The 22,292-nt window shown below is 49.9% G+C and overlaps 1 protein-coding gene across 3 annotated transcripts in view; it reads left to right on the top strand.

Moving 5' to 3' along the window:
• Window positions 1-798: 798 nt before the first annotated feature.
• Window positions 799-22,292, top strand: part of LOC142587466 (uncharacterized) — a 55,654-nt gene continuing 34,160 nt past the window's right edge. The window contains exon 1 of one of the 3 annotated variants that reach the window (XM_075698510.1): window positions 799-939. Coding sequence is in view for 2 of the 3 variants with exons in the window: in XM_075698508.1 (XP_075554623.1) it covers window positions 9,029-9,145 (117 nt within the window). In the remaining variant the exon portion in view is untranslated. Of the gene's footprint in view, window positions 940-1,012; window positions 1,073-8,957; window positions 9,146-22,292 lie in introns of those variants that run through there. The other 2 variants (XM_075698509.1, XM_075698508.1) reach the window with 2 other exon arrangements.

The following is a 22,292-nucleotide window of genomic DNA, read 5'->3' on the forward strand; positions in this document are numbered from 1 at the left end:
CATAGAGTTTCTCACTATATTACCTAGAGGGACATATGGCGCTGATGCGCTGTGGTGTGCGTGGGAATGCCGGTATATTGTGACTTGGAATTGACATCCTTCTCGGAGAGCCAGGACAGCTTGAAGACGCGCCTGGCAAGCACCGTTCCGTCTGTTACAATCATTCATTGCCTACTAAAACAGCATGAAAAAACTGTTTTAGCTTTATTATTGCACAAGAACATGTTTTGGTTAACTATGAGGACTTGTTATTGCATGTACAATTATATTAAACGTAAAAAGTACCAGCGGGCTGCTAAAATTTCAGGAAGGACGACTGGATTCGCGCTCGTTTAGGAACAGTTTGTCGTATGTTCTTGCTTTTCTTCGCTTGGTTATGCATTGTAGGAGAATAAACTTCGTTGGAAGATGTAATATGCCTGAATGGAAACATTTTATGAAGATTTTACTTTGTGAACGCGGTATTTGTGTTGCCGTTTCCAAGTTTTCTACGAAGCCTTTTACAACACCAGCCAACAACAAAAGCCTCGCAGACACATATACCGTCATTCCCATGGCGACACAAGGCCCCTTAGGAAACTCCCTTAGACAATGGCGCCAGATTTTCCTCTAGGCGTTATAGAGAGAAACTCTATGCATCGCCTCTTGTAATGCGCTGGATACACGCTCTTGCTAGGTAGGAGCTCTGCTCGACGTGAAGGCCTCGACACGTCAGACAAGACCTTTGAGGTCATTAGCCCGGAGGTCGACGATTCCTTTTGCCGGGGCTGCGGAACAGCGCTACCTGCAGCCTTTAGGGGGGCGGATGCCGTCGCTGGCGGCTCACTGCTTGTGGGCCGGACTGCCACCGGAAGCCATTGTGTAGCTGCCCCCTGACGTGCCACATCGGCAAAGTTGTTCTTTGGTAGGTACGGTACCCGCCTGCAAGCTTCCCTAAAGGTAATGTTTTTCTTTACTTTGATCCCCGAAATTTCTTTTTTTCTTTTTTCCATGACGGGCAGGACCACGAGTAAGCGGCATGCTCCCCATGACTGTTCGCGCAGCGGAGAGAGTTCTCACAGTGTTCAGGAGTGTTCGTGAGCACTGCATTTTGCATTAGTTTGGCAGCCCTTGCAGTTGCGTGAACTGTGACCGAATCGCTGTGCATTTGAATCATTGTAGATTGTGCGTGACCTACTCTCTGACACGGATCTTTGCACAACATGCCTCGATTGTCTCTGGCAGCAGACCTGAACGGAAGATGATAATAAGGTTCTTTGACTGGCTTTATTTCCCGTCGCGCCTCGTCTTAATTTGTTTGAAATTGATCACATCTTGCTCTTTCCAACCTTCCAAAAGTCCGGCCTCTGTCAGCTCCACCAGGTCGTCATCAGAAATAACGTTGGGGATGGTGTTCATAGTTGTGTGTGGAATCACGATAACTGAAATGTTCCCGAAAAAGACAACGTTGTGTCGCTATTCATGATATCTTTACAGCGAAGCTGTATATAGCTAGCGGATTCGTCCGTCCGTCTACCGCCTGCACGCCGAAAACTCCTCCGGCGCAACCCCATGCGCATGAGACAAAGAAGAGAGGCTCGCGACTGGCAGCGCCAGTAGTGGCGTCATTGCTCTCTATCGCAGACGAGTAATGATGATGATGTGTGGTGTTTTGTGGCGCAAGGGCCAGGTTTGGCCAAAGAGCGCCATGACAAATGGTAGTGTTAACGATGTATTATGGAAGATGTGATTTGGCTGTAAAGTGGCCTAAAAATAGTCGCTGTAAAGTGCGTAAAATCTACGTGCTATAAAATTATGGCGATGATTAATGACGAAGACTGTGAAGATTAAAATCCATCGTAAAAGAATGATGCATTGTTTAAAGTATGCGAGACGTTAAATTGCTAACAGCACTACAGCCTCGCCAGAGCCCTTGAACCACAAGGGCCTAGAGGCATGTGCTTATTCAAAATGATTATCGCAGCGGCATCCTCTGAAGAGAGGAAGCGCTACGAACGTGTGGGGCTAATAACATGCAACACAACATCTTTCAAAAAACCTAAGACGGCGTTGGTGTCAAAGAGTGGTTCTGGACCAAGTAATATAACAGGATGAAGGGGGATGTGGTGCCTGTATGCTAAGAGAAAATGTTTTTTCTTTCGGGTTCGGCTTCCCGACACTCCAGTAGGACGTGGAGGACGGTCAGCCTCTCCCCGCATCTACCACAGGTTGGAGGCTCGTTTCCCGTAAGTAAGAAGTTATGGGTGCCAAAAGTGTGTCCTATTCTTAGACGGCAGAATAGGACATCTGTCCGGCGGGATTTTGTTACAGGAGGCCAGAAACCTAATTGTGGCTTTATTACATGCAGTTTATTATTTATTTCTTCGTCCCACATGCGTTGCCAGTGGTTTCGTAGTTTCCTTCTTAAGAAAGTCTTCAGGTCTGTGACAGGGACCAAAGCAGTAGAGTTAACTGCATGCGATGAGATTGATGTGGCCATCTGGTCGGCTAGAACGTTTCTCTCGATGCCCCTATGTCCAGGCACCCAGCATATGATCACATGTTGGTTAAATATATATGCTTTGCACAGTGCGGAGTAGAGTTCAATAAATACTGGATTTTTGTGATTACAGAAAGACATCAAGGCCTTCACAACACTGAGGGAGTCCGTATATATAACTGATTTCGGGAGTTGTGATTTGTTTATATGCTTTACGGCCGAGAGCAGTGCGTAGGCCTCAGCCGTAAAGATACTAGTTTCCGGGTGCAGTACGTCGGATTCCGAGAAGGATGGACCGACGGCTGCATAGGACACCCCCTCGCGCGATTTCGATGCGTCTGTGTAGAACTCGGTGCAAGCATACTTGTACTGGAGTTCCCGGAAATGCATTTGGATTTGGATATCTGGAGCATGCTTTGTGACTTGCACAAAAGATATATCGCATTGTATGAGCTGCCACTCCCAAGGAGGTAGCAGCTGGCTAGATGCATTTGGCGAAGCTCGAGGAGTGGAACGTGCATTTCATTACTAAGCTCCCTCACTCGAAGCGAGAAAGGCTTTCTTACGAGGGGCGATTATGGAAAAGTGTAGTGCAGGTCATATCGTTAACAGTGTTAAAACATGGATGTTGATGATTGGATTGTATTTTAAGGAAATATGTAAGGCTGATATAAGTTCTCTGTAGAAGGAGGGACCATTCATTTGATTCCGCGTATAAGCTTTGAATCGGGCTCGTTCTGAAAGCGCCAGTGCCTAACCGGATACCTAGATGGTGAACAGGATCTAGCATCTTTAGCGCGCTCGGGGCGGCAGAGTGATAAATAACGGCGCCATAGTCTAGTCGCGATCGAATCAGACTTTTATAGAGATTCATTAAGCACTTCCTGTCACTACCCCATGTAGTCTGGGATAGAAGTTTGATTATGTTCATTGTTTTTAGACATTCTTCTTTAAGATTTTTAATGTGGGGGACGAAAGTGAGTCTGTAGTCAAGTATGACACCTAGAAATATGTGTTCTTTGTTAACAGGTATCTGTTGTCCATGCAGTTCTATGCAAGGATCTGGGATAAGTCCTCTCTTTCTTGTAAAAAGAACACAAGAGCTTTTGTTAGGATTGATCTTAAATCCATTCCTGTCTGCCCACATTGACACTTTGTTCAGGCCATGCTGTACCTGTCTCTCGCAGACTGCGAGGTTACAAGATCTGAAAGCTATTTGAATGTCGTCCACGTAAACAGAGTAAAAGATGGCGGGTGGTAGTGACGCACGAAGCGTGTTCATCTTCACGATAAAGAGCGTGCAGCTAAGCACGCCTCCCTGGGGTACACCAGTTTCTTGTATGAAAGGACGTGACAGTACATTGCCGACTTTTACCCGGAATGTACGATTGGACAAGTAGTTTTTTATTATGTTTAGCATATTGCCATGAATGCCCATTTCTGACAAGTCTCTTAAGATGCCGTAGCGCCACGTTGTGTCATAGGCCTTCTCCATGTCGAGGAATATGGATAAGAAAAACTACTTGTCTACAAATGCGTCCCGGATATTTGCTTCTACACGTACAAGATGGTCAGTTGTTGAGCGCCCTTCTCGGAAGCCGCACTGATAAGGATCAAGCATTTTGCTCTGTTCAAGGAAAAAGATGAGTCGCCGATTTATCATTTTTTCAAACACCTTACAAATGCAACTTGTGAGGGCTATTGGGCGGTAACTTGCCACTGAGGAAGGGTCTTTTCCTTGTTTCAAAACAGGGACCACAATGGCTTCCTTCCACGCGATAGGAAGGTACCCTGCATCCCAGATGGTGTTGAAAAGTGTGAGTAGTGTAACTTGCGTATCGGTGTGTAAATTTTTGAGCATTTCATACATGATTCGATCCGATCCTGGTGCGGAGCTCTTGCATGCGCTCAAGGCAGCTCTCAATTCAGCAATACTAAAAGGACGGTTGTAAGGCTCATTCTCTCAACTTTTTCTTGTTAATGGCTTACGTTCTTCTGTTTCTTTGTATTTGACGAAGGATTGTGTGTAATTTGTTGGACTTGACACGCTCTCAAAATATTCCCCAAGTGAGTCTGCCTGGTCTTCCAGTGTATCTCCCTGCGTGTTTACCAGGGGGAGTGAATGTGTTTGCCGCCCTCCAATCCTATTTACTCTGTTCCAGGCTTTGGCCTCATCCCTAAACGAGTTAATACTTGATAAAAACATGTGCCAGCTTTCTCTTCACGCCTGCCGGCGGGTTCGCCTGCCTTGGGACTTTATTTTTTTAAAGTTCATAAGATTGTCTGCAGTGGGAGAAGCGCGTAGCAACGCCCACGCCTTGTTCTGATTCTTACGGGCGATCCTACATTCGCTGTTCCACCACGGCACACGTCGTTTGCATGCCAGACCACTCACTTCGGGTATGCATTTTGATGCGGCATCTATTATGAATGATGTAAGATATTCCACAGCAGCATCAATTTCTAAAGAAGACATGTCGGCCCATGAGATGTTAGTGAGAGTTCGAAAATTCTCCCAGTCGGCTGTGTCTATCTTCCACCTAGGAGCTTGCGGAGGATATTCGTTTTCTTTAGATGTTCTTATCAGTATAAGGAAGTGGTCGCTCCCGTAAGGATTGTTCGTTACTTCCAATTCGAGTTCGGGCAGTATGGACGGGGAAACTATGCTAAGATCTATTGAAGAAAAGGTTCTGTTTGCTAGGGAGTAATACGTGGGTTTTTTCTTATTCAGTAAGCACGCACCTGAAGAAAAGAGGAACTGTTCAACGAGACGACCCCGCGCGTCTGTACGAGAGTCGCCCCACAGGGAGCTGTGCGCATTGAAATCGCCGAGAACAACATAAGGTTCTGGCAATTGATCTATATAGGATTGAAATTCTTGTTTTGTTAATTTGTAATGTGGGGGTATGTAAAGAGAGCTAATGGTGATGAGTTTGTTTAGGAGAACATCTCGAACCGCCACTGCTTCGAGAGGCGTTTGTAGCTGTAAAAGTTGACACGCAATGCTCTTATGGATAACAATGGCGACACCGCCCGGTGATGCAACAGCATCATCGCGATCTTTGCGAAAAGTTATGTACTGTCGGAGAAAGTTTGTGTGTTTGGATTTTAAGTGTGTTTCCTGTAAACACAGCACATTTGGATTGTGTTGGTGGATTAGTTCTTGTACATCATCAAGGTTTCTAAGGAGACCTCTGACGTTCCATTGTATGATTTGTGCATCCATATTTAATGTAAATTAGTGCTGTGTGTACGGAAACGGAAAGATGCCTTAGGTTACAGAGCCCTTTCGAGGCCCTGTAATAGGTGTTTTGCTCTTTCTGAAGCGTTCGAGCGATTCTCGACGCTCCTTAGGCGTTTGGTGCGCCTTGGGGACAGGTGCAGTGTCCATTGCCTCTTGTGAGGCTCCGGACACGTGCTCTTGCGAGCGAGAGGTTTTCAGGGGGAGTCCCGCCTTGGAGGGCAAGACCCCTGCGCCCACCAGCCCGGAGGTCGATGGGGCTCCCTGAGGGATTTGGCTGTGCTGGCCGTTGCCAGCGCTGGAGGGGGCCTCGGAGGTTGGGGCAGCCTCGGCTGCGCCCACCTTCAGTGTCGATGGCTCCGTCTGCTCGGTTGGCGGAGCAGCGCTAGCTGCAACCACCGTGGGGGCAGATGGCGTGACTGCCGACTCACTGACTGTGGGTCGGACAGCCGCCGGAGGCCGTTGTGACGCTGCTCCCTGACGCGCCACATCGGCAAAGGTTTTCTTTGGCAGGTATGCTACCCGCCTTCGTGCCTCTTTGAACGATATATTCTCTTTTACTTTTATAGTCACAATTTCTTTTTCCTTCTTCCAGGAGGGGCACGACCGCGAGTACGCGGCGTGGTCCCCGTCACAGTTTACACAGTGTAGAGAGTTCTTACATGCTTCAGTGGCGTGTTCAAGGGCACTGCATTTGGCGCATGTTTGGCGGCCTCGGCAGCTCTGCGAGCTGTGGCCAAAATGTTGGCATTTGAAACATCTCAAGGGATTCGGCACATACGGTCTTATACGAAGCTTGATGTACCCGGCCTCGATTGACTCGGGCAGGGCACTGGAGTTGAAGGTGAGTATTAGGTGTTTGGTCGCAATTTCTTTTCCGTCTCGCCTCATCTTGATTCTTCTGACATTTATGACATTCTGTTCGCTGAAGCCCTCCAAGAGCTCAGCCTCAGTCAGCTCCAATAAATCATCATCGGAGACTACGCCACGGGTAGCATTCATGGTACGATGAGGAGTTACTGTTACTTTGGCGTCACCAAATGAAACTAGATTGGGTAGATTTTCATATTGTTTCTGGTTGCGGAGCTCCAAGAGGAGATCGCCGCTTGCCATCCTGGATGCTTTATAACCTGTACCAAAAACTTGGGTAAGAGACTTGGACACGAGGAATGGAGAGATTGTTCGCACGGGTTTGCCTGGTGTTTCAGAGTGCACTACATGGAAACGAGGAAAAGTTTCTTTTTGGCGGGCAAAAAATTCAAAGACATCATCGGTGCGCCCCCTCTTGAGGGAGCGATCAGGTAATGGGGGGAAAGAAGAAGCCATAAGAGATTGTGATTTCGGCAGTAACGCCAGCCACCCACCGTGGAGTCCTACAAGGGGACGCTGCAGGATCCGTAAAACACGGCCTGCAAACGCCAGCAGTACGTTACCACTATAACCAAATACGAAATAACCTAGGTTGGCTATTCACACAAGGTTAACCCTTGCTGCCTGGAAAAATTGGAAGTAAGTGGAAGCTAGGAGAAGACAGGAAAGATAAAAAGTGAGAAAGACGAAGATTAGAGGAAGAGAGAGACAGGAAAAGGCAACTACCGATTTCCCCCGGGTGGGTCAGTCCGGGGGTGCCGTCTACGTGAAGCCGAGGCCAAAGGGGTGTGTTGCCGCCGCCGAGGGGCCGTAAAGGTCCAAACACCCGGCATTGGCTCAACCCCCCGGATCCCCTTTTCCCCGGACACGGCTAAGCCGCGCACGGCTACACGCGGGAGGGTCCCGCCCTCGTGTGCTCGGGTCCGTGGTGTCGCAACACACCAAACGCCTGCTGACGCAGACGCCCCTGCGGGGTCGCAGATGAGTACCCGCGCAGCAGTGTCTCTCCGGCTCCGAAATGGGTAGTCCACGCGTCATACTTTCTCCTGAGCAGTAGGCAGGTTTCGGTTTAAAATACCGCGAGCCGACCGGAAACGAGCTCGTCTACACCATGCCGACGCTGCAGGCCGTGCACCAGAACAGGCCCGTGCAGCTGAGAACAAGCAGCGACCGCGCACCGAGGTTCCTGCAGCCTACCAAGCCCTTGTTTAATCAACCGTGGGGTTTAATCGAGTGATAAACAACAGGGCCGCACGTTGCAGCTTCGTTGGTTAACCATCTCTACGGAGTGCTTGGGCGGCAATTTTCTTATCCTGCAGGTATGAAAGAAGTTCGCCAGTCGCTAGATTCGTATGTTTGTCATCGGGGCCTGTGGCATCACTTAGACATTTCGCGACAAGGAAAGCTCATATGACTCTCACGCTCTTTTCTGGTTTTTCAGAGTGTACCACATCGTAGTTGGGAAAGTTTTCTCCGTGGTGGCCCAATATTGAAATATCTCGGTACGCCCTCGTTTGTGAGGGCGACCAGAGAGTATCCAAAAGGAATTTTGCATAAAGAGTCTTCATCGTTCGGAGGCAATGCTAGCCACCCACCATGGAGTCCAACAAGGGGACACTACAGAAAGTGCAAAACACATCCTGCAAGGATCAGCTCTACGTTACTGCTATAAGCAAATATGGTTTATCCAAGGTTAGCTACTCACAAAAGGTTGAACATTGGCGCCCAGAAAATCAGAAGTAATAGGTTGTGTGTAGGAGACAGGAAAAATAGAAAGTGAGAGGAGAGACCAAGAGTGTACAGGAGGACAGGAAAAAAAAACGACTGCTCATTTCCTCCAAGTGGGCCGGTCTGCAGGAGCCGGCAATGTGAAGCAGAGGCCAAAGAAGTGTGTTGCCTCCGCGGGGGGCATTAAAGGACCGTGCACCCAGCATCGGCTCAATCTTCAAGATGCACTTTTCTCCAGACACAGCTAAGCCGCGCACGGCTGCACGCGCGAGGGTGACGCCCTCATGTGCTCGGGTATGTGGTGTCGCTGCACACCGAACGCATGCCCACGTAGACGACCCTGCGGAGTATTTAATGATTGGGCACATTCGAATAGAACACTTCAATGTGCGCGATTTATATTCTATTTTTTAGAGAACGAGATGTTCAAGAGCCACTGCAAAGCGCAAGAAAATGTGCCCACGAGAAAGAGAAACTAAAGAAGCCCAACTGCCGAGCTGGCATTTCGGCATTTGATCTTTATCTTCTAAAATGTCGGGTCGCTGTCCTCAAGCGACTGTGCTTCATGGGCTGGTAGCAAAAGTTCAAAAGTTGAGGGCTTTTATGCTTAACTTTTTTCAGTACACGTCTTCGCAGAAACAACACACCGAAAAAGCTTTAAAATTCTGCAATTGATTTGCAAGCAATATCAAAGGCGTTCTCGAGCAAGTATGCTGGCGCTCAGATTTTGTACAGCCCTTATCCTCGTTTTCTTGAGCGTCAGGAAAACATATTCGTTTAACATCAAGGACCTGCGTGATGGTTGTAACACCACTGATCTCAAAAGGGTAAGCGAACTCGCCACTATATATATTTTTTTCATTTGAAAGTCCTATTAGTATTATAATGAAATGCAATAACCAAGTTGCACTCAACAGTCTCTACTTCTTCCGGCGCTTTGCAGGATGTACACTTGAGGGCATTGTGGCAGTCAGAGAAAGAGCGCAGATAATTCAGGCCAGCCCTCGCAGACACACGTACGGCTTTGCCATAGGTGGATAAAGGCAGCATAACAAAAGGTATTGAGGTGCTAAGGGAAATAACTACATAGCCAGCAATTTAATTCGTAGATCTAGCACATAAATAGAAAAAAAAACAACGCCTGCGAAATGGCTAAGTAGTCGGCCATGAATCATGAAACCGGCGAAACTAACAAGCCAGGTCCAGTCGGCTAAGCTGTGACCGTTAAAGAGGCAAAAACTGCTACATATCACTAAGCTGAATATCGAAATAATTAGGAAGCAAAAGATGAAAACGTAAAGAGTTTAAACTCGCAAAGAAGGGTACTGGGCATTGGCAGGAACAAGATGTATGCAGGCCAGGCACAACAGATAGTGCAAATATATTAGTAAGTTAGCAGGACGTGTTACTGGGGAAGTTAGTTCATACTAAGCAATTTTAGAACAAGTTTCTATATATGGGCTGTCATTGTAAACGGAATGAACAATCGAGTTAGCGCTCTCCTTCCCTTTCTATTTCTATTTTGCGTTAAGTGGCCGTAAGTTTTATGGTCTCAAATTGTTCAGTTATCGGTAAGTAGCGTGATCATTTACGCAGCAAAGAACTTATAAAGTATTTAATACAGCAGCCAGGCCCGGCACAAAGCCGCGATTAAAGCAGTTTGCAGAAAATGATTTAAATCCCCATCAATAATTAGCGTTCAGCTAAGAACTATCATGCGAGATCTGTTGCCGAGAAGAGCACAGATAGTAAATATTGTAAGTCGGAATTTTTCAATGATGGCGCAAGCAGTAGGGCTTGAGAACATCTGCGAGGGAAGTACGCAACGCCATTCTGCGAAGCCGTTGCCATTTTACTACTGTTTAACTAGGCTATCGGTCTTAGGTCATACATAATAGGCCTGTGAAGTAGGTTATTGATGTAATTGCACCCGTTATAGCGCACCATCGACGACCTTGGTCTCTTTTTCCACCGTAACACGACTCCTGGAAGAAAAAGCACCACCTAAGTGCTTCAAACGGGGCCGTCGATAATCAACGTTCTTAGACATATTTCAGTTTCACATCTCCGCTCGGGAGATGGCCGAAGTGGTGGTCACGCGAACTAGCGGCGCTGCGATCGCGTCTTTCGTCACTTTTTGTTTCGTTCCTGATAGAAGTTATTCCATTTCTGGTAGATTTCTGGTTTCCATTTTGAGAAGTAGTTATTTCATAGTTCTTAATTTTGAGCCTCTTTGTGAAAATTTGTCATATCTGAGCTAGGTATTGTAAATGCGTTTCTGGTAATGAACTTGAAACTTGACTTCTGCTTTCACTTCTGGTTTCATGTTGGTTGCACTGCATCGTCTGCCGTTATCCTTCTCCGTTTTGTAGGTGTTGTGTGATGCGTCGTGATTTGCTCTCTTGAAAACCTTATTGAAGAAGCGTTTCCGCGTCTCATGACAGCAAAAATCTCCCTATGCCATGCTGTTTTCCCCGGCTGCACCAGCGGCCTGAGACACGATGCCGCTGGTCACCATTTTTTGGCACTGCCGCAAGACGCTGGAGAGTTTAAAAGTTGGGAACGCATGCTACACCTAAAAGACAAACGCCTCACAAACAAATCAAAAGTGTGTGAACCCCACTTTGAGGACGGCAACATTTTTAACTACTACAAGCATGTTGTGGGCAACAAAGAAATATTGATTCCCCGCGGAAAATGGATGCTTGTTCCCGGCCCACTTCTTCGGCTCTTTCCTGGGCTGCCTGAGCACATCTCAAAGCCAAAAAATGTGAAGCGAAAGCGACGTCCACCAAAACAACGAGCGCAAGTGCCGGCAAGTACATCGGGCGAAGCTTGTAGTGACAGCGCTTCAACTTCAAACCTGCTGTTGGGCTTGGAAGAAGGAACTTGAGAAATATTGACACGTGTACTTATATTTATAGTGCGACTGCGTTTCGCCGCCTAACAAATGTTATCGCACAGCGCGGGACGCGTCTGCATGTATCCGAAGTTTCTGGAAAGTTATCGATGCTTTTATCCGCTGTCTGTTGTCGCCGAACCTTGTGTTGTCTGATTTCATCGCCTGACGCGAATGGTGTATAACTTTGTAGAAGGCACGCGGGTCCCATCGATTAGTCTGGAACATTCGACGACTGCTGTATAAAAGCCGACGCGCTTGACCCGCTGATCAGATTTTCGACGATCGCCGACTGTGTTTGCCGCTATCGTTGTGCTATAAGTGTAGCCTGTTTTGTGGGCACAGGTTCGCCCAATAAAATTTAGCTTTGTCGTTCACAGTATTGCTACTGTGTTCTTCAACGTCACCACCACGTGACATCTGGTGGAGGTGTTAGTGCGTTCATGTACCGAACGCCCCCGCAAAGCCGCGTTCCAAGCCCGAAGCCCGAGGACAAAACCAACATCGCCCAAGACCACCATGCTAGCCGCAGACTGCAAGGACTGCCCCCAGAGCACGGACTTCTACCTGAGTCGACAAAGGAGATCGTGGTCAAAACAACCCCAATGGCTGCCCCAGCGTCCCCCGTTATCCTACAACAACCTCGGGACCCACCGGCCTTCCACGGAGCAGCGACTGAAGACCCAGAATCCTGGCTGGAGACCTACGAATGAATCGCGACTTTTAACAACTGGGACTCCGACGACAAGCTGCGGCATGTATACTTAGCCTTAGAATGCCTTAGAAGATGCCGCCAGAACGTGGTTTGAGAACCGGGAGTCGACCTTGACGACATGGGACCTCTTCCGTAGCGGCCCCCTGCGCACCTTTACGAGCGTCGTGCGCAAGGAAAGGGCCGAAGCCATGCTGGACGCCCGAGTGCAGCTACCTAACGAGAACGTTGCCATCTTCACGGAAGAAATGAACCGTCTTTGCCGCCACGCCAACCCGGATATGCCCGAGGAGAAGAAAGTCCGCCTTCTCATGCGTGGTGTGAAGGAAGAACTTTTCGGCGCAATGGTACGAAGCCCACCGAAGACCGTAGAAGAGTTCCTTCGCGAGGCCACCAGCATCGAGAAGACACTCGAAATGCGGAACCGGCAATTCAACCGCCGTACAAGCTCTACCCACTACGCAGGAATTCAATCACTGGCCACGGACGATCTGCGCGAGACCATCAGGGCCATTGTGCGCGAAGAAGTGCGCAAGGTCTTCCCTCCGTCGCAGCCTCAAGTGGCCTCGATCGCCGACATTGTGAAAGAAGAGGTGCACCGATCGCTTGGAGTTCCTGAGGTGCAACCAGAATCACCACAGCCCCAGCCGGAAGCGATGACCTGCGCCGCCCTCGCACGCCGTCAAGGCACCGCTCCGCGACCGTACCAGGGCCCTGTAACGCCGCAATTCCGTCGTCCGCCGCCGCCGCCACCAGCACGCCCACCCGTCGCCCACCGCACCTACGTGAGGAAGACGGACATTTGGCGAGCCCCCGACCACCGCCCGCTCTGCTATCACTGCGGAGAAGCCCGCCATGTTTACCGCCGATGCCCACACCGCGACTTGAGACTGAAAGGGTTCGCCGTCAACGCGCCGCTTTCACAGCTTGGCGAGTGCCCACGTGACATCGCCGATTACCTCGCCGCTACTCAGTGGAGCCCTCGACGGCCGTCCCGTTCGCCGTCACCTGGCCGCTACCTGTCGCCGCAGCGCCGACCATACACCAGCCCTGCCCGGGGCCACTCTACGAGCCCATATCCGGAAAACTAAAAGCAGCAACCGATGGAGGTGCGGTTGCTGTTCGTCGAACTGACGAAGATCCTCCGCCGCCGACGAAGACGACGAAGACACCATCCCGACGACATAATAACGACACGCCGCCGTCCCGACGAAGTCTGGGCGACGTTCCAGCTTCAGTTCAACACGACGCAGCCGTGATCCGACGCCGAGACCTAACTGCAACGCCAGACTAAAAACCACCGACCTCGACGTGCTTCTCGACGGCCACGCAGTCACCGCTTTAGTGGACACAGCAGCCGATTACTCCGTCATGAGTGGACCCATCGCCGCGCAGTTGAAGAAAGTTAAAACTGCATGGGAAGGCCCTCAAATTCGAACCGCTGGAGGACACCTCATCACGCCGACTGGAAACTGCACGGAAAGAATAACCATTCATGACAGGACTTACCCTGCTACCTTCGTTATCCTCCAACAGTGTTCACGAGACGTCATTCTCGGTATGGACTTCCTGAACCAACACGGCGCAATCATCGACCTGAAGTCGAAGTCAATAACGCTGTCGGAAGATAAAGCGATACTGCCGGAGAGCCCTCGTATTCACCACGTCTTGTGTGTGCTCGAAGACCAAGTGAGCATCCCGCCTCGTTCCAGCATTATTTCGGTCGGCACCGAAATACCCGCTGCCGTAGAAGGTGTCATCGAAGGCGACCAACGTCTACTGCTAGACCGTGAAATTTGCGTCACAAGAGGGATCGTTCGACTGCATGGAGGTAAAACTGAAGTATTGCTGACAAACTTCATCCAGGAGTTCAAGCACATCAACAAGGGCACGACGATCGCGTATATCGAGGAAATTCTGGAAACCAGTAATGCGTTTGTCCTCTTGGATTCGGCCGCATCTACCCCGACGACCATGGTTCCCGAACCAGACTACCACATTAATCCAGGTCTCCCCGTGATTAAGCAACAGCAGCTCAGAAGTCTGCTCCGACGATACACAGGCTGCTTTTCGACGTCGTCGAGGATTCGAAAAACACCAGTCGCCAAGCATCGCATAATCACCGACGAGTACGCTCCACCACTCCGCCAGAGCCCTTGCCGAGTTGCGCCGCGAGAACGCGAGGCTATAAGAGGACAAGCCGACTAAATGCTGCGCGACGACATCATCCAACCGTCGAAGAGCCCGTGGGCATCCCCTGTTGTCCTGGTGAAGAAAAAGGACGGCACCTTACGTTTCTGCGTCGATTATCGTCGTCTGAACAAGATCACGAAGAAGGACGTATACCCCCTCCCACGGATAGACGACGCATTGCATCGGCTCTGCAACGCTAAATACTTCTCCTCGATGGACCTCAAGTCCGGCTATTGGGAAATAGAGGTCGACGAAAGAGATCGCGAATAGACCGCCTTCATTACCCCAGATGGCCTCTACGAGTTCAAGTTTATGCCATTTGGACTGTGCTCGGCGCCTGCAACGTTCCAGCGCGTGATGGACACGGTTTTAGCAGGATTGAAACCTGTCTCGTTTACTTGGATGACGTCGTTGTATTCGCCGGAAATTTCGACGATCACCTTAGGCGGCTTGCCACAGTACTAGAGGCCATCAAGTCATCAGGGCTCACTTCGAAGCCAGAAAAGTGCCGCTTCGCTTACGATGAGCTTCTGTTCCTAGGCCACGTCATCAGCAAGTCTGGAGTCCGCAGAAGACAGCTGCCATCGCAAAGTTCCTGCAGCCTATCGACAAGAAGGCAGTGCGTAGATTTCTTGGCATGTGTGCCTACTACAGGCGATTCGTCAAGGACTTTTCACGCATCGCTGAGCCGCTGACACAGCTAACTAAATGTGACGTCGAGTTCAAGTGGGAAACGACGCAGGCCGACGCATTTCAAGAACTAAAACGACGCATGCAGTCGCCGCCCGTACTTGCGCACTTCGACGAGCACGCCGATACCGAAATCTACACTGACGCCAGTAGCCTAGGCCTCGGTGCCGTCCTAGTCCAGAGAAGATGGATATGAACACGTGATAGCTTACGCTAGCCGGTCTTTGTCAAAAGCGGAAGGCAATTATTCTACAACCGAAAAGGAATGCCTCGCCATCGTTTGGGCTACAGCGAAATTTCGCCCTTACCTATATGGCAGGCCATTCAAAGTGGTCAGCGACCATCACGTATTGTGTTGGCTAGCTAACTTAAAGGACCCTTCAGGACGGCTGGCACGGTGGAGCCTCAGACTACAAGAATACGACATCACTGTAACATACAAGTCTGGACGAAAACACTCAGATGCTCATTGCCTATCACGCGCCCCCATTGACCCGCAGCCGCAAGATGACGAGGATGACGACGCTTTCCTTGGAATAATAAGCGCACAAGACTTCGCCGAACAGCAACGAGGAGACCCGGAGCTAAAAGTCTTTAGTCGAGCATTTGGAAGGGCACACCGACGTTGTCCCTAGGGCATTTAAGCGTGGACTATCTTCGTTCGCGCTTCAAAACAACCTACTCGTGAAGAACTTCTCGCCAGTCCGCACCAGCTACCTTCTTGTTGTTCCGTCGGCGCTGCCTCCAGAAGTACTGCACGCCCTACATGACGATCCGACCGCTGGGCACCTCGGTTTCTCCCGGACGCTATCGAGGATGCAAGAAAGGTATTACTGGCCGCACCTAACCGCCGATGTCGCCCGTTACGTCAAGACATGCCGAGACTGTCAGCGACGCAAGACACCACCGACAAGGCCAGCGGGATTACTACAGCCGATCAAGCCTCCTTACCGACCTTTTCAGCAGATCGGGATGGACTTCTTGGGACCGTTTCCGACATCAACTTCCGGAAATAAGTGGATCGTCGTGGCCACGGACTATCTCACCCGCTTCGCTGAAACTAAAGCTCTACCGAAAGGAAGTGCAGCCGAAGTGGCGAAATTTTTCTTCGAGAACATCCTGCTGCGACATGGTGCTCCAGAAGTCCTCATCACCGACAGAGAAACGGCTTTTACAGCAGAGCTCACACAAGCCATTCTGCAATACAGCAAGACAAGTCACAGGAGGACAACTGCCTACCATCCGCAGACGAATGGTGTCATGGAGCGCCTGAACAAGACCCTCGCCGACATGCTAGCAAGTAAGTCGACGTCGAGCACAAGACGTGGGATGCGGTCCTGCCGTACGTAACATTCGCTTACAACACGGCGATGCAAGAAACAACTCGGATCACGCCATTTAAGCTGGTTTACGGCAGGAACCCGACGACTACGCTCGACGCCATGCTGCCGCACGTCACTGACGAGGAAAATCTTGACGTCGCTACCTATCTCCAGCGTGCCGAAGAAGCTCGACAGCTCGCCCGCCTACGGATAAAGAACCAGCAGCGTACCGACAGCCGACACTACAACCTGCGACGACGCTTCGTCGAGTACTAGCCCGGCGACCGTGTTTGGGTATGGACCCCGATACGCCGACGAGGACTGAATGAGAAACTATTGCGACGATATTTCGGACCCTACAAGGTCATCCGACGTATTGGCGCACTGGACTATGAGGTCGTACCAGACGACATTTCGCATTCACAGCGGCGCCGCGTACCATCTGAAGTGGTCCACGTGGTGCGTCTTAAACCCTTTTACGGACGCTGACGAAGTTCCTTATTTTGTTGTTTTCTTTGCTACGAGGGCTTTCCTTTATTACTTTAGTTTGTTTGCAGCATCGGGTCGATGCTTTTTAAGAGGGGGAGGGGGGGTATTGACACGTGTACTGATATTTATCGGGCGACTACGTTTGGCCGCCTAACAAATGTTATCGCACAGCGCGGGACGCGTCTGCATGTATCCGAAGTTTCTGGAAAGTTATCGATGCTTCTATCCGCTGTCTGTTGTCGCCGAACCTTGTGTTATCTGATTTCATCGCGTGACGCGAATGGTGTATAACTTTGTGGAAGGCACGCGGGTCCTAACGATTAGTCTGGAACATTCGACGACTGCTGTATAAAAGCCGACGCGCTTCACCCGCTGATCAGATTTTCGACGATCGCCGACTGTGTTCGCCACTATCGTTGTGCTATAAGTGCAGCCTGTTTTGTGGGCACAGGTTCGCCCAATAAAATTTAGTTTTGTCGTTCACAGTATTGCTACTGTGTTCTTCAACGTCACCACCACGTGACAATATGCCCTACACACTTGGCGCTCCACGAGCTCACGAACGTGACCCTGCTTTCTGCGCTCTGGCAGTTCGAAATTGTTGAGGAGGACGCAAGACAGAAGCGATGCGGAGTATTTTATATGGGGCAACTGGTAGCCGGGCATCTGCGAGTAATGAAAACTGCTGTGCTTGAAGAGGATGATACTTTCTGCATAAACGGCTACAGCAAAATTCACAAGAGGCTATAGTATTTCGAGCTGCGACTAGCATTGCAAGTGTGGAAAGAATGCTGAGAGAAGCAGACAGCTTGAACATATGTGCGGGCGTGAAAGCAGGCCAGTGTGACACGGCGACATCAGATAATATGCACCACAAGCAGTGCAATGTACTTACAAAGCAACTAGTCTGCGCGCGTTGTCTCCGTCTACAGAGGAAACTTCGACTAAGCATTAAGGCTCCGAGCGCAACGCTCAACCGATATCAGAAACTACGCAATGTGAAGAAGAGGCTGCTTAGGGCAGCTGCTACATATCAAAAGCAAAAGAATGAAATTTTGGCTCTGAAGAAAAGGCTTTCTGAAATGCCCGATAACAGAATCGAGGGAGCGTTGGCCGAACTTCCTTGCATTTATGACTGCGTTTAAACAGTTGAAAGCAGTCTCCGTGTGGCGCGCGGTGCAATGCGGACTGGTTTCTGAATTGTTTAATGCTGAGGATAGCGAGCCCTCGAGCATATAAGCTTCTATCTGACATGAATATGCTGCCCTTGCCCTCCCTGAGCCGTCTCACACAAATTCTGAAAGGGATACCATGCAAGTAGGGTTTCAATCTTCTCTGTCTGGAAGCTATTGGAAAACAGCTCAGCAACATAGCAGATGGGAAGAAATTCGGCACACTGATTTTGGATGAAATTAAGTTACGCCAGGCGTACAATTTCAACAAGTCAACCTTCAAACTTGGTGGTTTTGTGGACTACGGTGGTATTTCAAGTGAAAGAACTGACCAACTTGCAGATCATGCGCTCGTGCTGATGTTCGTACCACTTCTGGAGAGCTGGGTGCAACCGATTGCCACCTTTGCCACGAAAGGTGCTGCGCCTGGCAGGATTTTAGCAGAGCTGCTGTTGCAAGAAGTAATGCAATTGCATAAACATGGTGCTATGGTGATCGCCGTAGTCAATGACGGAGCTGGCAGCAATCGCTCGATGTGGCAGCAGATGAGAATCAGCGGCAGCGTAACCTCACCTTCTCACACAAGATTCCACATCCATGCCTGCCTGAGCGCGCGTACCTTAATTTCCCGTGCGATGTGCCACATGCCCTGAAGTGTGTACGCAACCATTTGCTAAAGCACAAATGTGGACAGGTGAGCTAGCGTAGTTTATTTCATATATAACCTGTGCTGATTGGCGTCGATGACTCGCTGACAGAGCAGGTGCAAGCAGCCAGAAAGAGGGCAAAATTGATTTGAGCAAAAGTTGTTCAAAATTACTTTTTTGCGCACAAAAGTAAATAAAAAGTGTCACTGTGTTTGTTGTTTGCTTTGTTCGTCAAAAAGGAAATAAATTAAGCTTTGACCTAAATATGTTCATAGTATTTAACTTCGTCCTTGCCACTGCTCGCACATCACTTCCAACGCATTTGCACGTCCCATAATATCTGCGGACAACTATAAAACCTACATGTGTCAATTAAATTTATTAGGCGAAGAAGCGTTGACAGGATTGATCAATTCACCACAGCGTTGTCTCAAGCGACTGCTGGGCGTGATGCGTTAATGTCCCTACGTCTGCACAGGCGCTCGCCGTCTTTAATTAATACACATCTTAAGAATAAGCAGCAAAAAACAAACCCCCGCTCAAGGGAGCACCGTAGCGCTTTTATAGAGAAAAAGTTGGTTGAAAAGCGGAATCGCACTGCACGAGCGCTCATTTGCGGTGCAGTTGCAGCCTCTAAAGACTAGCTAGACATGTCATTCAAAGGTCCTTGGCATAAAATATTGTTCGGGCAGCCAAAACACAATCGTCAAAGAGCGAACGGCCCAGGCCAGATGGAGAAAACGACCCACCGCAGAGACGACATCGCAGGAGTAGACGATGCGCGCTGCGTGAGAGATAGGTCACTGCAGCGCCGATAGTGTGAAGTCCCCGTTACTTACGTGCGGCAGGTTTGTCACAAAACTCAGACTGCGTATCTAAACTAGATTTACCGACGGATATGCGCCTACAGGCCTGCTGGTGCAAACGACGCGTCGCAGCAGGAGCAGACGACGCGCGGCGCATGACGAAAGACTCGACTGCAGCGCCGGTAGTTTAAGTGACACCCGTTGCGGCCACGTCGGCCAATGGTCTCGCATAGGGAGCTGCGAAACTGAAGTATGTCTAAGAACGTTGGTAGATAATGGCATAGTAAGGCTTAAGCCGACAGACGTGTACGACGTCAGGTGATGTGGAAGCGGGTGGCATGACGGAGGTCTCGGGGATTATCTCGTAAGTGACACTGGTCACTTGACGTAGAACACGGTGAGGGCCTTTGTAGCACCTCTCGCAGAACACCACTTGGCGGAAAGGAGACTAAAGGAGCACGAGAGAGCCTGGTGAAAAATATGTGTCACGATGGCGGCGATTGTCAGCGTGCCGTTGAGATTCCTGTGAGGCCGACAGACGAGTACGGGGAAGCTGACGCGCATGGTCAGCGTGGGCGATGCTGTCGCGGGCATACTCAGTCCTCGAATCCTGTATCAAAGGGAGTGAAGTGGCCAATGGTAATACAAGGTCACGACCGAACAGTAAGTAAAAGAGGGAATACCGAGCAGTATCGTGGGGTGACGATTTATAGGCCAACGTGACATAAGAGAGCGCCACATCCTAGTCCTTGTGGTCGGGTGTAACGTATTTCGATAGCATGTCATTAATGGTCCGATTAAGACCCTCAGTAAGTCCGTTGGTCTGGGGATGATAGGAGGTAAGCAGTTTGTGCTTGGTAGAGCATGAGCGTATGATATCGGCGATGACTTGGGAGAGGAAAGTGCGGCCGCGGCCAGTAAAGAGCTGTCGCGGGGCGCCATGTACTCAAATGATATCCCGGAGTGTGAAATCTGCGACGTCGGTTGCGCAGATCACGGGAAGTGCCCGAGTGATGGCATAGCGCGTCGCGTAATCAGTAGAGACAGCGATCCACCTATTGCCGGAGCGGGACTCGGGGAAACGGCCAAGGAGATCCGAACCCAAGCGAGTGAATGGCTCAGATGAAATGTCGATCGACTGTAAGTAACCGGCAGGAGGCGTTGCTGGCTTCTTACGATGTTGACAGGGCTTGCAAGCACCTACATAGCGCCGTACGGAGTGTGCGAGGAGGGACCAGTAGAAGCGGGGGCGCACGCTGTCGTAAGCGCGAGCAAACCCAAGGTGTCTGGCACTTGGGGCGTCATGAAGCTCCTGAAGCACGGTCGTGTGGAGGTGTTGAAGAACGATAAGGAGAAGGGGAGGACCGTCAGGATGAAAACTGCGTCGGTACAATATCCCGTCGTTGATAACGTACCACCGTAACGATGCATCAGTATGAGCAGATTGTTTCTGTCAGTGAGGGTCTTCAATGTAGCGTCATGGCGTTGCTGGTTGGCCATGTCCAAAAGCTGGGAAATGGAAAGAACACTTGCGGAAGCGTTCATGTCGGCGTTGGCGGGCGCGTGTACAGGGCAACGGGACAAGCAGTCGACGCCCTTGTGTAGGCGACCAGACCTATACACCACCATACAGGAATGCTCTTGTAGCCGAAAAGCCCATCGTCGAAGCCTTCCTGTGGGATCTTTTAAAGACGAAAGACAACAGAGAGCGTGGTGGTCCATTAGAATAGGAAAGGGCCTGCCGTATAAATAGGGGCGAAATTTCGTCACTGCCCACTCAATGGCCAAACATTCGCGCTCGGTAATACAGTAGTTCCCCTCCGCAGCTGACAAAAGACGGCTAGCGCACGCGATGACAAGTTCATGGCCGTGCTGAACTTGTGGCAAGACGGCACCCATTCCCTGGCCACTGGCATTGGTGCGCACCTCTGTAGGGGTTGAAGTAGCGAAGCGTCCTAGAATGGATGGGGTGGTGAGCATGGTGGCAAGGCGTGAAAAGGCGGTGGGCTGAGAGGATCCACAAGAAAATGGCACAGTTTTGTTCACGAGATCTGTGAGAGGGCGTGCTATAGTGGCAAAATTTTTAACAAAGCGACGGTAGTAAGAGCAAAGGCCTACGAAACTTCGGACATCTTTTGCGGACCCTGGAACAGAGAACTCTTTCACGGAGCGAATTTTCTCTGGGTCTGGTCGGACGCCAGTCGTATTGACGAAATGTCCAAGAACAGTAATCTCATGATGGCCGAAGTTACATTTCTTGGAGTTGAGCTGCAGACCGGCCTTGCGAAAAACGGCAAGTACAGCTGAAAGGCGCTCAATGTGTGTGCTGGTTGAAGGCGAGAACACAATAACGTCATCTAGGTAGCAGAGACAAGTCTACCACTTGAATCCTTGGAGTAATGAGTCCATCATACGCTCAGAGGTAGCCGGAGCCTTGCATAGCCCAAAAGGCATAAAAGTGGTAACGACCATCAGGCGTTATAAAGACGGTCTTTTCACCACCTACATCATCTACAGCGATTTGCCCATATCCGGACCGTAGGCCGATGAACGAAAAATACTGTGCCCCGTATAGGCAATCGAAGGCGTCATCGATACGAGGTAGTGGTTAGACGTCCTTCTTGGTGGTGCGGTTGAGGTGGCCGTAATCAACGCAGAATCTGCATGAGCCGTCCTTCTTTCTGACCAGCACGACATGGGACGCCCAGGGACTTGAAGATGGCACAATCATGTATTTCGCTACCATCTTATCTACTTCCGTTTTGATGACGTGACGCTCCGAAGCTGAAACTCGGTAAGGTCGCCAATGGATGGGTGGATTGTCGCCTGTATGTATACGATGTTTGACAAGTAGCGCCTGGCGTAAGGGTCGGTTGTTCAGGTCGAATCTAACCTTGTAGGAAAGCAATAGGCTGAAGAGCTTTTCAGTCTGCGCAGGAGTGAGATTCGGGGCGATAATTTTCCTATGTCGTTGTCAGTACATTTGGCAGAACGGAAAGGCTCACAGGAAGCGTGAACGGCAAAAGTCTCAAAGCAACTAACTT

This window comes from Dermacentor variabilis, chromosome 7 (assembly GCF_050947875.1).
Source record: "Dermacentor variabilis isolate Ectoservices chromosome 7, ASM5094787v1, whole genome shotgun sequence".
NCBI classification, from domain to species: Eukaryota; Metazoa; Arthropoda; class Arachnida; order Ixodida; family Ixodidae; genus Dermacentor; species Dermacentor variabilis.